At 42.5% G+C, this 15,855-nt stretch overlaps 1 protein-coding gene across 5 annotated transcripts in view; it reads left to right on the plus strand.

Moving 5' to 3' along the window:
• The window catches only part of DMD (dystrophin), a 1,058,866-nt gene that overhangs the window by 942,844 nt on the left and 100,167 nt on the right, over positions 1-15,855 (plus strand). For all 5 annotated transcript variants that reach the window (XM_006881772.1, XM_006881771.1, XM_006881773.1 and 2 more), the window contains one exon: positions 5,278-5,352. In XM_006881772.1, the coding sequence (XP_006881834.1) occupies positions 5,278-5,352 (75 nt within the window). The remainder of the gene's footprint in view (positions 1-5,277; positions 5,353-15,855) is intronic.

The following is a 15,855-nucleotide window of genomic DNA, read 5'->3' on the forward strand; positions in this document are numbered from 1 at the left end:
CTTGCCCTGGGCGTCTGGTCAGTAGCGAGTTGTGCTGCTAACTCCAGAGGCCTCACCCCTCTGGCAGTTTAGATCCATTAGTAGTTCTGGGGGAGGAGGGGGGCGGGGAACAGCTGGAGATGAGTAGTCTTCTTCCCTGTGATAATTTTTGTTTACCTCAACTCAGTATTTTTATTTATTTTTAATAAAATTTTTATTTTATACTGATTTACTTACAAAGTTCGTAAACACTGTTTTTCACATCGGCTCTTTCTCATTTCCTTTACCCACCCCCACCCCTTGTCCATGAAATTGTGTAACCCTGTGATTACTCCCCTGCCTATCATCTCCCCTCTGTTCCTACTCTCCCCCCTTAAATCCTCATACACCTTCTATTAGTTATCTTTCTATTCCTTCAATAATGGTCTTATATAATATTTGTCCTAATGGGCCTGAGTTAGCTCACTTAGCTTCCCTGTGATTTATACAGCCTGGGAAAGCCAGTGGAGGGTCTACCTAGGAATGGTTTCTGACTTGTCAACAATGAATGTGAGTCTTTGAATGGTTTCTGACTTGTCAACAATGAATGTGAGCCTTTCGGTTTAGCAACCCTGGGGGGCTATTACGGTTGCACCACAGTGCAAAGTAGTAGGAGAAGGCTTGTTCTCTCAATGACTCGGGTTATGCTGAAACACTGGTAGGAGGATTAGCTAGAAGCAGCAGAATGTTCCAGAGGTAGAAGGATTTGGAGAGGAGCAAAGTTTGAAGTGCTCTAGAGACTGTCCAGGGCATCATCGCTCGAGCAGGAACCTTCCAGAAGCTCTGTCTCTCTCTGCTAGTGCTCCCCGGTGAACCACACCCTGAAAGACTCAGTTCACCCTCTCCTCTCCCACTTGGATCTCCAGCTCCTAGATTTTGCCAATTCTTGACATGAGTTGTGAGATTTGGATGGAGCATCTGGCCTCTTTTAGACCCTTTGTTCTCAATTCTGAATAGAACCAGGAAAATTGGAAAGTGGGTGGGGGGTGGTGCTGGTGGTGGAAGGATTGAGGTCAAATGGGACGGAGCTTGGTTTTACGTTATGAAAGAAGGAAGATAGTAGGAAACTAGGCTAATGACTTAAGAGGCAATTGAAAAAGGAGTATTAGAAAGGAAGGGGCAAGGGGAAGCCTTTTGCCAGTGGCTTCTGCCAAGATGGTTGGTTGACACACAGCTTGCCCTCAACACTATTGCGGAAGTAAATGAATGGAAGAAAAATGGAGGCTTGAGGCCTTCACTGGAAATGGCTGCAGGCCGGACTTAAGGGAACCGTACTCTTAGACCAAATGTCCAATTCTGGGACTCTCTGTTGCTTGTTTTAGGAAGAGCCAAAGGGTCTCGTTTGTGAGTATATGTGAAGGAGTTCTGCACTAGCAAGTGTGCAAAAAGGCCAGGAGCACTGGCAGTAGTAGCTCTGCCACTGCTCTGGAGGGAAATACAGGAACTGGCATTTTGTGAATTAATGTCACAAGACAGTTCATACTGCGAGTTAGAGAAGAGACAAAGACAAACCATGATGACTAGGGAAGAAACAGAAGCAGAACCTTGCCTTTTCTGGGGAGAGGAGGAAGAATGATTGGAAGGACCCAAATAAATCCAGTTCTGGTGAAAACCAGAGCCCAGTGAAAGGTTGCGTCACTTCTGGAAGCAAACATCTGTGCCTGTCGCCTTCCAAGAACCTCACTAAGATCATCCTCGTCTTGACATCACCTAACAACAACAACAACTTAAGCAGCAGGAGTCAGCCAGGCATCTAATAGAATTCAGGCAACAAAGAGAGAATCCCGTCAACCTCAACTGGACACTCTGGAATCCAGCATGGGGCATCATTTCGAAAGGCAGAGGGTTTGCTAGATTTTTCCACTCTGACCATATAAGGGTAGGATTCTGTAGAAACCATTTTTTTCCACAGTCTTCCTATTTTGCAAACCAGTAATAGCACCAGCGCAAACCCATCTTCCATTAATTAGGCTAATTAATGAAACCCTTAGTGTAATAGGAGCTAAATATAGCAGAAGCACTCTTTGTGGGCTGCCTCTGGAGTGAAGCTTGTGGAGTAATTGCTAGCCCACCACTCCCTAGGGGTGTGTGTTTGTGATTAAAACAAGTGACCAAAATAAAAAACAAAAACAAAACCAAAAAAAAACCCCACAAAAAACAAACAAGTGACCATGACCGCATCTATAGTACAGTTTAAGCAACACGCATGTATATCATATCCAGCTCTCTCAAATTGAAAATTTCCTGTATGCTGTTGTTAAGTGCCATCAAGTTCACTCTGACTCATCCTGGCCCAACAGAGAGAGAACAAAAGCCTCACCAATCTCTACCAGGTCCAAGCCCATTGGTGCGGGCCATTCACTTGAGAGCCTTTCTCTTTGTCACTGACCTTCTGCTTTTCTAAACGTAATGTCCTTCTGTAGAGACTGGGCTCTCCTGACCGCCTGCCCAAAGTATCTGAGACAGTGTGTCACCTTGCTTTTCAGGAGTCCTGTTGGTACAGTGTGTAGCTTGTCACACTATTAGCTGAGAAGTTGGTGGTTCGATAGAATGATGGGCAGTGTCCTCTCATAAAATCCTATAGCCTCAAAAACCCAATGGAAGGTCGCTGTGAATTGGATTCAATTTGACTGCAGTTGTTACTGTTACGTACCATCGAGTTTGACTTATAGCAACCCAATGAACAATAGATCTGAGCTCATCCTGTGTTACTGTATTCCTTCAGGCATAATTTTAAACACTAGAAGGTGTACAGTGTAAAGTGGCCAGTTTGAGTTTTGACAGATAGATGCACTCATCTAAGCACTATAGCAATTAGAAGTTAGACTATTTTCATTATCCTGTGTTCCATTTCGAGAACGGTATTCACTACATCACATGTCTTCTTACAAGAACTTATGAGAACCTTTATCTTAGGACACAACACTGGGAAATAAGTAAAACTCACCTAAATGACACATTGTTTTTGGCTTGTTTGAGACTAATCGATTATTTCTTCTTTTTAATGCTGGCTTTTAGGAATCACTGACTTGGATTTGTTCTAATTAGAGCACAATCAAGTGGCCTCCTAATATAAGTGTGAAAGTGATTAGATCTCTGTGAAGTATCCCAGACCGCATAGCATGAAATTTGTGTATCAACCTTGTCCCTGCTCATTTTTTGTTGTTACGTTCATTGAACTGGATTTCCTTACTTTATCTGTGTATTGTTGTTGTTGTTTTTTTCTTACTCTTGTCAATTTGCTGTACTGAGGTAACCTGGGGTTGTTTTGATGCTGAACCTTGTGCCATTGGAGTGTCAGATGGCGTAATGGTTACCCAGTGTTGGGTGGAGCTTCAGGTTTAAGACAGATTTGAAAGCAGAAGTGGCATCCACTTCTTAAACAACATGCTTCTGGAAACTCTATGACCTTTGAGAAACGACGACAGATATAGAAAGGGTTCAGGTCTTTTGTTCATAGGGTCACTGTGAGTCGTGCTTGACTCAATGACAACAACAGCACCACCTAAAAAAATACCCTTGAATCACTTTGTGGTCAATCCACCACTACTAGTGTCTCAGGCTCCCACTTTTCCAGCAGAAGGCAGCAAACCTTAGTTTTACCTGCTTGTATGTAACTAGAATCAAACACTGTGTGCTCTTTTGTGTCTCACTGCTTTTATCCAGGTTGTTTTTCAGATCAGTGTACCTTGCTACGTTATCATCAATTAGTTCCTTCTTTAATTGCAGGGTAGAGTTCCATTTTTGAGCTAGATCTCAAGCTCTTTAACCATTCTGTTGATTTGTTTCCAGCTGTTAGCTGATATTTGTGAGTTTGTTATGAACATTCTATGTATACATTTTTTGGTGGACTTTTGAGTAAATGTCTACGAGTATCTGGGTCATAAGCTGGATGTATGCTCAATTTCATAAGAAATTGCCAAAACTTCTTCCAAAGTGATTGCACTATTTTGCATTCCTGACTTTAGCATGTGAGAGTTCCAGGTGCTCCACATCCTCACTGGCGTGTGTTGTTGGCAGGCATTTCTATGCCAATTATATTAAAGTATATTGTAAAAGTCAAACCGTTACTTTCCTTCCCAATTTACATTCTGTATTCTGTCTCTGCAAACACGAGAAAGCTAATGTTGACATAGATGACTTGAGTATGGAATAAATTATATCGATGTTTTCAACACCCAAAATAGGATTTGATTTGTGGGTGCCACGTGAATTTGTTTGCCATTTTGTTGCTCCTCTTCTTTTCTCTTTGATGTTTTTGCTCATGCATTCATCTCCCCTACCTGTGCCAGTTGCTTTTTTGAAAGAAATTAAGCTCCTGGAAAAATATGACAGTAGATGACAAGGCACTTGCCTTCAAGGAACTTTTTGGAGCCAGGATCCTTATATATGCATACGCAGAACTGCTAAAAAGGAAACGTAGCCCATTGTCTGTCAGGACCAGCTCAGAGTTGAGTTGAGAGATCATCTACCTGTATTTTCCTTCCTAGGTGAGGTTAATCTAAGGTTCAGCTAATAGCACATGATTATGAAAATGACAGGAGCACAGGTTATAAAGTTACCACTTCATGTAGAATAAAAGAATTGTCATACCTTATAGAAAGAAATGCTTATTTTAAGCCCTGGTCTATTTTCACAAATACATCTTACACGTAGTGACGCATATACGTTGAGTAAGAGACCCCGAAAATATTAACTGTGCATATCTGGGCTAGGGGATTGTGGATGATGATTTAATTGAGTCTTTTTCTTTCATTTCTAAATTTTCTACAGTGCATGTACAGATATAAGTTTCATAATACAGCACATTGTTATACTGCCACTCTATCGTTGCCAAGTTCTTACAGCTATTTCAGTTGTGTAGCCCGTCCTCCTTTTTAATGATTCCGACCCCACACAGCCAAGATTCACGACAGGAGAATTGGATTATGAGTGAGAAAAGAAAAATATCTGTCTATCTTATCCCTCTTGGGGACGAGGACTACACGGATGCCCTGCAGGCTAGGCCACTGGAGTTTCTTTCTTTCTTTCTTTTCCCCCCCCCCACAAACCTGGTTTTCCTGATCGTCAAAGAGCAAAAGGAAGGTTGGGTTTTTTTCCCCCTCCACATCCAAAGCTTGGAGCCTAGACAAGATTTTTTTTTCCTTCTCGCCAGCCTGTTTGTGTTGTTGTTGGCAAATCATTGGGGGTTTTTATTTGTGCTTTCGGATGAAATAACAAACGATCCTTGTGTCCTCTCCCCCCTTTTTCTTTCCTCAGCTGACCTGAACAATGTCAGGTTCTCCGCCTATCGGACTGCCATGAAACTCCGAAGACTGCAGAAGGCCCTTTGCTGTAAGTATTCGCCAGTGCTGGAGGATCTTGGTAGAGAGGGAGGTGATGGAAATCCACCAACTGCTCTGAAGGAGAAAAATGGGCACTCTGCTCCCATGTGATTTACTGCCTGTGAAAACCCTAGGGAGGTTTCCGCTACGAGTCGGTTCTGACTCCACAGTGCATAACAACTACAACTAAAACCAGAAAAGAGGGTTGGTGAGAGCATTTTCATATGGAGGGGGGTGAAACAGCTGTCCCAAATCTAGTGGCAACATAGACTCCATTCTTTCAAGTGTCTTTGACCTTGGGTTTGCCTCGCTAATTGTTTTTCCACGTTGTTTAGACCCAGCCTTGTCACCACTCTTTGTTCAGCTACTGCTGCTCAATGGATGGGCTAGTTATCATTTTGATTTTGCCACTAATAGCATTGGCTTTTATCTTTAGGAAACTTGCATTGTCTCCCCTTTGTCTGCCTTTGTTTCTGTTTCCAGTATGGAATGTGTGTGGTGTAGGAGGACTATGACAGGATTCTCCAAACAGAAGTTCATAGATGTGTGTGGGGTTTAGTAGCTTGAATGCTAGCATTTCACTGGGTACTGTGATAAAAGAGAGATGACAGGATTATTTTTCTGCTTTTGCTAAATAAGCCTATCTCTGTGGGGAAATCCTGTAGTGCCACCCAGCCATAGCTTTTTATCTGATAGCTTATTTATAACTATCTGTTATCAACAAAGTGAATTACAGGGTAATATTATTGGAATTCTTTGCGTATTGAAGAGATAGCCATAAAGGTGACAGGTACAATCTCTATCTTGATGGAAATGATAGTCTAATGAGGGATATATGGGGTGTCTAGAAAGTCAGCAGACACAGGCAAATGTGTGTAGCCGCATCAAGGCCATCTCTAATCTGCAAAACCATGAAGTAGTAATATCTCTATTTCCAGCCTTTGTGGGTACCCTGAGGAAAAGTGAATGGACAATCTCCATGTCACATATTTCATCAGGCAACAGTGGAAGAATAGTGGGCTATGAGAAGAGCGAGGTGGGGAGGGAGGTTGCAGCTTCCGGGAAGTTTTACCCGAAGAAGTGATTTCTAAGAAAGAGGATTCCAAAAGAGAGAGTAGGAAGTAACTGTAGAATGTGGATTTGAGTCAAAAGGAATAATACATGTGGAGTCCTAGAGCCCAGAAAGCATGGCATCTCCAGGGCCTGAAAATTGCTCAAGATGGTTGAAGCTCAGAGTTTCCGAGGAGCCGTGGCAAAATGTTAGACTTGGAGAGAGAATTGAGAGGAAGCCACTATGCAAGGATTTTCTTTCTTTCTTTTCTTTTTTTTTTTTAAATCCAAGCAAAAGAATTTCGAGGCCAGTGGAGAGCTGTTGAAGGGTTTAGGCGAAGGGGATGACGTGGTCGGATTTTCATTTAGAAAAATGTAGAGCCTGGTGAGGGGATGTTGTGAGGCTCAGTGGAGAGAGATCTGTGGAGCCGGTTCAGTAACGTAATCCAGCAGCATGGTGGCCTGAACTAGCCGAGTACGAATGGAGACCAAAGGAGAGAATTGAGAAATACTTAGGAGATGGTATCAACAGGCCTTCAGGGTTGCTCTGAGGTAATGAGTAAAGAGGGAAAGGAAAGACTCAGGTGCTTGTCTAGCTTGGCCTAGCAGGCTCACAGTGGACGTGCCCCATAGAATTAGACTTCAAGCTATGGCATTTGGGTGGAAGAGACAAACAATATTTGGGAGTCACCAGCTTATAGCCACGGAGCGGGGAGCAAGACATGATTCAGGAAGAACGTATGAGTAAAAAGGATTTAGGACCTGCAGATGGGGCTGCAGAGAAATGGCGAGCAAGGGCAGAAGGAAAATCCTGAGAGGCTATGACGCCACATGTTCAGAGGGCCCAGGAGGACAGGGTCTTGCTTTAGGATCAGACATGGCCGGAAGTGCAGGATAAAGTGGGAGTGAGTTCGGTGGGCACTGGATGCAGCAACAGAGTGTAGCAACCTTAGTAACTCGGGTCACATTTTACACGTGGAGGTGGTACAGCAGTTTTTAAAGGGAATTGAAAAAAGGAATTAGAAGTGGGGAGATAGAGATAGTATGGATGATTCTTGCAGAAACAGAATTATGAGAGGGAGCTGACAGCCATCTGCAGAGAACTGAGGAGTTAACTGCACATACATACACTTGAGTGTTTAAATGACTGCAAGAATAAGGGAAGCTTTGATGATGTAGTCCATTGGGAGTTGTGTTGCTGACCTGAAAGCCGCACCTCTGCTGGTTTGAATACACCAACAGCTCCATGGGAGAAAGATGGGCTCTGGAATGTCAGGGATGAGTCACTTCCACCTTCATGGGAATGAGTGAGTGCTGAGCATAAGAGAGGCTGGAACTACCACAATTGAGAAATTACGGTATATTCACATGATGGAATATGATGTAGCATGTAGGAGCAATGATTTTGAAAATCACTACCTAGGTTGGGAGAGATTGGAGAGCTACTCAGTCCCATAAGGACAAATCCTGCATAAGACCATTATAAAAATGTAGATGGGTAACTAGTAAAACGTGTATGAGGACTCAAGGGTGGGAGGGTAGGAACAGAGGGGTGAGGATGGGTGGGGTTAACCATAGGGTCACACAATTTGATGGGTGGAGGGAGGGGTGGGTAAAGGAAATGGGAAATATTGAAAAACAATGTATATGAACTTTGTAAGCAAACCAGTATAAAAGAAAAAAAATTATTTAAGAAAATAGAGGGATTGGAAATGGAATTGGATCACAAGGAGCTGATGAAAGTGATCAGAGGTCAAAGGGTCTCTTACAGTGCAGAGTGAGGCAGAGGAAAGGATGTATACAGGTCCAGGTAACTTTAGACACATGGCGGCAGGCAGCTGAGGGACATCTATCTAGGCTTCTATTTTTCTGTGTAAAATTTGGAGAGTTCCTCCCAGGTTGACAATCAGGGTGGAAAGTGATAAAGTTGGAAGCTGAGAAACAGCGTTCTAGAGCCTGGAGTCCGACGGAGCTGTATGGTGACGCCTCTCAGCAGAGGTGCAGTATTTTTCCAAATGTACAGAAGCATCAGGATGCGACTGGTTCTGCCCCAGTGTGAGGTGTTTGCCAGCTGGTGTGAACTGAGGACAGCTGTACATGAAAAGTGAGGATCTGGACAAGCCACTGGTTGAAGTGGTATGTGTCAGGTCATTATTTGCTGAACAGGGGAAGGTAGCAGTTCAGGTGGACGTTGATAACTGGGAGATAAAGGCATCAAGAGGCTAGTTCAGGGAGCTGTGTGGAGAAATAGAATGAAATAGAAGGCCAAGAAAGTTCTGGTCGGAGATTACCAGAGCTACATTTGATTTCAGGGGCACAGCATGACCGAGTGCTTGGGTCATGTGAGAGTGTCGCGGAGATGGAGGAGATGTGCCTGTCCATGGAGAATGCAAGAGGAAGTTAAGGAATTGAGGCTAAAGTGGTGCGTACAGTGTCAATGCTGAAGCCGTTTAGAATGAGAACCAGAATTGTGGAAGAGAAACAGGCCCAGTGTTCAAACATGCAGGAATCTGATCAGGGCTCTGTTGAGGTTCGCAGTAAGGTTCTTGGAAAAGGTGGCTGGTGTGGTCCTTCCACAGAGATGGAGAAGAAATGCTTTGGAAATGAGATTCTACAAAAGGGAGGCCTTTCCTCTCTTCACCCTGGGATCCTCAAGGCTTAGCAAAGAGCCTGGTAAAGAATAGGGTTCAGTATGTTTTTGTGGAGCAAATGCATGAATGAGAAGTAAATTTCAGGCCTTCATTCCTTATAGCATATAATCTGTAGCTGTCATTTTCAGCTCTCTCACTGCCATTTTAAGTGGTTTTAAAGGTTCCTCACACTGAGGGCTTCTTTAGGGATCTTTTGATGAACCAGAGTTAGAAAGAGGCAGTTAGAGGTGTGGCAGAGGTTTGGAGGCAGAGAAAATGTAATCTGTCTCCTTTTCTTCTCCTGGCCCTGCCCCATCTCATTCATACTGTTTTCCTGTGATCAAAAGGAAATTATGAACTGGTTATTGTGAGGGGTGATAAAATATTCCTGTGAGATCCTAAAATTTGAGAAAAGTTTATCAGGTGACCCTGATTGTACTGTGAAAATGCCCAGGAACAGACTAGATGGCAAACATCATAGTGGCTGTCCCTTTCCGTAAGATTCATCTCAACTCTGGCTTTAGAAATTATTAGAGTCTCCTGTCAACTAAAATTTCTGTTCACATATGTGTCTTCTTGTCGACCACTTCAATTTCTGTGGAAATGTCAAATAAATACTAAGAGGGGAATTTGACATCGTTTTAAAAATCAACTCTTTGAAGGCAGAACCTTGGAATAATCGTTAAGTCCTGAATGTAGACAGATTTCTTTACATTTTCTCTTTTAAACAGATTTTAAAATCCTCAGCACTTCCTTTCTGCATATGCCTTTTCTCATATTTTTTTTTAAAGGCTGTAGCAAAATTAGAGTGTGTTTATCTACATTAAGTACTGGATTCTCAAGAAGGCTCGGAGGTTCTGGACACATTAAGAACTCAGAATAAGAAATAGTTTACCAATCTCTTTATTATAGAAGATGTGTAATCACTGTGCTTCCTAACATTTTAATGGATGATTTGAGAATTTCCTATTAAATTTGTATTTGCTTACATGTATCTTCTGACCTTTTATCAGGCCCATTCCTGTACAGCCATGATAAAGGCAGATTCAACTTAACATAGACTAGTGGTTAAGGCCACTTCTCCCAGCTCTTACTTTTGTTAAGCTTTTGAGCTCATTTCCTTTTATTATTGAATAATATTCCATTTTTTTAATGTACCAGAGTTTATTTACCCACCACTCACCTTAAAGGTAGTTGATAAAACATAAATATCCTTCTAATACTCTACTTTTAATCATGATCCATCTCACATAAGCAACACTATCCCAATTACCACAGCCTCCTCTAAATCTGCCTTATGGCAGTTTTCTGTCACCGTACTATTCCATTTATTTTTGGATAATCTTCAGCAAGATTTTGCTTACATGTATTCATCACCCCCCCCCACATTCTTTTTTATGAAATGGGGATAAATAGAGATCTCTTTCAGTCAGTTGGCCTGGTAGTTGTCCTCCACACTTCTTGCCAAAAGCTGCTGAGCACATCCAGGGCTGCATCTGTTTGTTGAAATATGTCAGTTGGTATTGCATCAGTTTCTAGGGCCTTATTTTCTTTTTGCCAATTCTTTCCAGGTAGTTTGAACTTCCTCCTTCATTATCATTGGAACGCTTACTTTAATGACAATTTACCAGTGTTATCTCAGTCATTTCCTGACACTGGTGAAGAGCTTGAATTACAGATGATCTAGAAAAACAGGCCAAGCCACCTCTATTAAACACTTGATCTTAGTTTTCACATCACTGTCAAAGATTCCGTATCAATGAAGACAGAGTCCTTTTATCCAGCACTGAGAATTCTAGGGAGCTCTGGTGGTGTAGTCTGTAGGAAGTTGCACTGTTAACCACAAAGGCCCTGCCTTCTGGCAGTTGAAATCCACCAGTGGCTCTGCATGAGAAAGATAGACGGTCTCCTCCCATGTGATAGACAGCCTCAGATACCCAATGGAGGGTCAACTGTGAGTCTCTTCCAAATTGACTGCAATATCAGAGTGAGCGGGATCTAGAGGGTTCACTGTTTCTATCAAGAGCATCACCACTGGCCCATAATGTCATCAATTTGTAATCAGTTTAATGCAGCATGACGCCATACTACCTTTTTTTTTTTAAAAAAAAAAACTCATTGTGAATGAAAATGAAGCTCCCTATATAAGCTGAGACAGAATGTATCTTGGTTCATATTCATATGGCTTGCTAACTCCATTTCCAGAGAGAAAGATCGTCTGAGCCGCCTTCTCCATTTTGATGCCTTTCTCATAGGTGTGGTGCATGGCTTCTAAAATTAAAAATATAGCCAACTTGGAAGAGCAGGGATAAAAATGCACTTAACAAGCCAGGGTATTTAGTTTATTAGTGTATAGTGAGCTGGAGAGAGCCCAAAGCGGAGAGCTAAATATACGGCAGTTGATAAATGTGACAAACACTCTGCAAACAACAAGAAATAGAGAACAATTTGCCTCTCTGTTCAGCAGCTAAATCACACATTATAGAGATTTTGTACGGCTTTCAGTTGTCTGAATCAAGTCTCAGCTGCCAGACTCGTCCTCACCACAACAGACCAGGTGGGAAGAGAGAAGGGGGTGGGGGGGAGTGCTGTCTTCTCAGTAAGTGCACCTCACCTTTTGATAACACGCTAAAGGTGCCATGAGATAGAGCTAAAGAAGACTCACAGGACCCCCCCCCCCCACCCAGTGACAAGGCTTACGCTTCTCCGGGCAAAGGCTGCAAAAAGGTAACCGCATTAAAGTCAGAATGTGGATCACAGTTCCAACCAGGGATCACGAAAGGCCAGTGTAATTATTTTGTGCTCCCCCCTCCTAATCTACTTCCCCCCCATGCACCTCCTATTATGTTTCACATAGGTTAGAGGCCATACCTCTGTTATTTCAGAATTTCAAAAATGTCTTGAGGACATAGCCACGCTCATTTTCTCTGCATCCATGTTTTGACAGATAATTGGTTTTCAAAGAGAGGAGTCCTGCACAGGGCCCATCCGTCCCCCAGGCAAAGCACTCGAGTCCCTGTTTAGAATTTGTTCAGTACTCACTCACAGGTTCCCTTCCGCCACTGTCATTCTCAGCAGCTTGTTATCCTCGGCTTTTTTCTTCAAAGTGCTCAATTTGCTCTGTTTGTTGTTGCATGGTGTCAAGTCAGAACCAACCTATAGCTGACCCTCCAAGGGGTTTTAAGAGGTGGTTAATCGCGTGAGAGAAGACTTCTCCCATCTCTTTGCACTAGGCAGTCTTTTTCATTCGTTCTTATATTCTCATTAAACGCATAGTCAACCCAACCACTTACTTGAGCCTAGCTGAGCTCCTAATTTTCCTTGCTGTTGCATGCCATTGAGTCAGAACCAACTCACAGCTGACCCTCCAGCAGGTTTTCAGAGGCAGCAAATCACTCGGGAGAAGCTTGCCCATCTTTTTCCCACAGAGCAGCTGGTTGATTTGAACTGCCTGCTTATCTACAGCTCAGCTTCTGACCATTAGACCACTGGGTTCTTTCTTTGTCTCTTTTTTTTAAAGATATTTTAATTGAGATTGTAATGAAAGTTTATAGAGAACTTGGATTTCCATTCATTCATTGTTGCACATTTTCCTCCCTACCCTACCCCCCCCCCGGTCCTTTATTTCAAATGGCCCAGTGCTATTGCAATTTAGTACATGCATCTTTATGATAATTAGGAAATACATTTGAGATGCAGGATATTGAATTGTCCAGGCTGAGAGCATCAGAATTGCATTGGGTCGATTGTACTTTATAGTGGCATTATAGGATAGAGTAGAGCTCGCTTATGGAAAAGCCTTTTCAAGGCTTTAAATATTTATGAACTCAGACTGCTTCATTCTAACAGAACCCAGGGTAGAACTCTTGACCTTTCAATTACTAGCCAAGTGCATATGCACTGTGTTACCAGGACTCTTTATTTGAATCCTCTAAAGTCTCAGCTATGTAAACATAGTTATGTAGGAACCGGCTCTCCTAGCTGACTCTATGGGAGGTTTTCAGAGACTGTAAATTGCACGAGAGGAGATTGCTCAACTACTCATGTGCAAGTTCAAGTTGAAGCTAAAGAAAATGAAAACAAATTCTCAAGAACCAAAATAGGACTTGGAGTCTTTCCCACCTTAATTTAAAAACCATCTCAAGAATGGGTTTGAGGCATTGAACACTAATGAACAAAGACTAGATGAGGCAAGAGGTGATATCAAGGCTTTCCATGAAGAAAGCAAAAAGAGAGGGGCAAAAAGACAGCAAAAGGTCATTACCAAGACAGAGGAGGAAGAAAAGAACAAAATGAATGTAAGAAGAGACATTGAAACACCGAGAAGCTCAAACAAAGGGAAGAAATGATGAAGTTAAGGAGATGAACAGAAGATTTCAATGGGCAGTTTGTGAAGAATAAGGCAAGTATTAGGATGAAGTATGAAATGATCTGGAGTCCGAAGATCCAAACGGAAGAACTCACTTGTCATTTCTGAAGCTGAAGGAACTGACGAACAAATTCAAGCCTCGAGGGACCATACTGAAAAATACGATTGGCAAAATAGTGAATGATCCAGGAAGCGTCACAAAAAGGTGGACCGACTATACGGAGTCACTGTATCAAAAGAACTTGCTGGCACAGAACCATTGTTACCAAGAAGTAGCATATCAAGAATCAATAATAAAGGAAGAAGTTCAAGCTGCTCTGAAGGAATTGGCAAAAAGTAAACCCGCAGGTATTGATAGAATACCAGCTGACCCATTTCAACAAATAGATGCAGCCCTGGATGAGCTCACCAGATTGTGCCAAGAATTCTGGAGGACAGTTACCTGGCCAACTAACTGGAAGAAATCCATATTTATTCCCATTCCTTTTTAGGTAACCCAACAGAATGTGGAAATTATTGTTATTAATATCATTAACGTCATATGCAAACAAAATCTTGCTGAATATTAACCAAAAATGAAGATAAGTACATTTCACTGACAGAGAAACAAGCTGGGTTTAGAAGAGGCCATGGCACTAGGGATATCATTGCTGATGTCAGACAGATAAATCTTGGCTAAAAGCAGAGAGTACTAGAAGGATGTCTATATGTGTTTTATTGACTATGTAAAGGCATTTTATGTGTATCACAACAAATTGTGGCTAACATTGAGAAGAACAAGAATACGAGAACAATTTATTGTGCTTATCTGAAACTTAGACCTAGACCAGGGTGCTGTCCAAACAGATCAACGGAATATTGCATGGCTCAAAATCAAGAAAGAAGAGTGTGTTACGTGAATGATGAAAGTGTGAAACACAATGTAGACAAATTTTGTATGCAAATCAGTATAAAGAAAATTGTCAGTCTTATTGAACTTCCTCTTTGTGTTTTGGGGTTGGGTTTGGTTTTTTTTGCTTCTGACCCTCAACTTCAAGTCCTCTCCCTTGATGGAATTTTGGACATGTCGTGAAACCTCTCTCGCCAACTCCAGGCCTTCAGGAGTTCACGCACAGCACAGAGTGCGCTGGCGCGCTGGCTGCCTTCCTGGGGTACATTTGCAGGGGGGAAGTTCTTTAGCCTCATGTACAGTGAAAGCTCCTGAACCTGCAGAGGCCGCCTTGTGTCCAGCTAGACAGAAGCAAACCCACAGCAGCTCCTCCACAATCACCCCCTTTCCTTTAGCTGGGCTAATCAGATTACAGGGTTATATATTTATTTACCAAAATAGGTTGGGGTGATCCATGAGATAAGTGGGTGTTTGTGTGAGCATCACTGGCACTTGTTTTCACCTTGATTCTGCTTTTCACCCTTCTTATTTTTCCTCTTATTGTCCTTTGTAGGGAGAGGGGAGGTTTTCCCTGTTCTCTGTGAAGTTCTTAGGGATACTCTTCTCTTTTTTAAAAAATTATTTTATTTTATACTTGTTTATTTACAAAGTTTGAATATATTGTTTTTCACACAAGATCTTTCCCATCTCCTTCACCACCCCCACAACCATCAAATTGGGTGACCCTATGATTAACCACCCCACCAACCATTCATTCTCAGCCCTCTGTCCACCTCCCCCCCCCTTAGATCCTCATACTCATTCTGTAATAATGGTCTTAGACAGTATTTGTCCTTATGGTACTAAGTTAGTTCACTTAGCATAATATTCTCCAGTTCCTCCAAAGTTAGGTATTGGTTTACATATTCATTATTCCTTCATGCTGCGTAGTATTGCAGTGTGTGGGTGTACCATAATTTCTCCATCCATTTGATTGTGGTTGGACATTTGGCTGTTTCCATGTCCTTGCGCTGATGAATAACACTGCTGTGAGCAATGGTGTACAAGTCTCCATTTGTGCTTCAGTTCTCATTTTCTCGGGTTATAATTCCAAGCAGTGGAATAGCTGGGTCATATGGAATTTCTATGGTCAGCTTTCTGAGGAAACACCAAGCTGTCTTCCAGAGTGGTTTACATTTTACAATCCCCCCAACAATGTATAAGAGTTCCTAACTCACCACATCCTCTCCAACATTTATTACTTGCTGTCCTGCTGAACTTTGCCACTGCTGCTGGAGTGAGATGGAGGGATGCTGTCTCTTGCTCACCTTTCTGAAGCCGGGTACACCTCCCTAGAGAGCCAGCAAACCTTGGTGTCCTGCCATTAGACCCTGAGCAAGACACTGGGATTTTGTTCTTGGGATTCTGGACTGCAAGACTCTTCTCAAGGTCCTTTCTATCTCCAAAGGTCAATAGTTCTATAGAAGACTTGGGGTGGGGGTATCAGTCTCAAACATCTCACTTGGGGCATGCAGAGGAAGTGGGAGTTAGCATTGGAGCCCGAGACAGTGGAGAGAAGGCTTAGGCACAGCCAGC

This window comes from Elephantulus edwardii, unplaced genomic scaffold (genome assembly GCF_000299155.1).
Source record: "Elephantulus edwardii isolate Elephantulus edwardi_28Jun2011 unplaced genomic scaffold, EleEdw1.0 scaffold00016, whole genome shotgun sequence".
Taxonomy (NCBI): domain Eukaryota; kingdom Metazoa; phylum Chordata; class Mammalia; order Macroscelidea; family Macroscelididae; genus Elephantulus; species Elephantulus edwardii.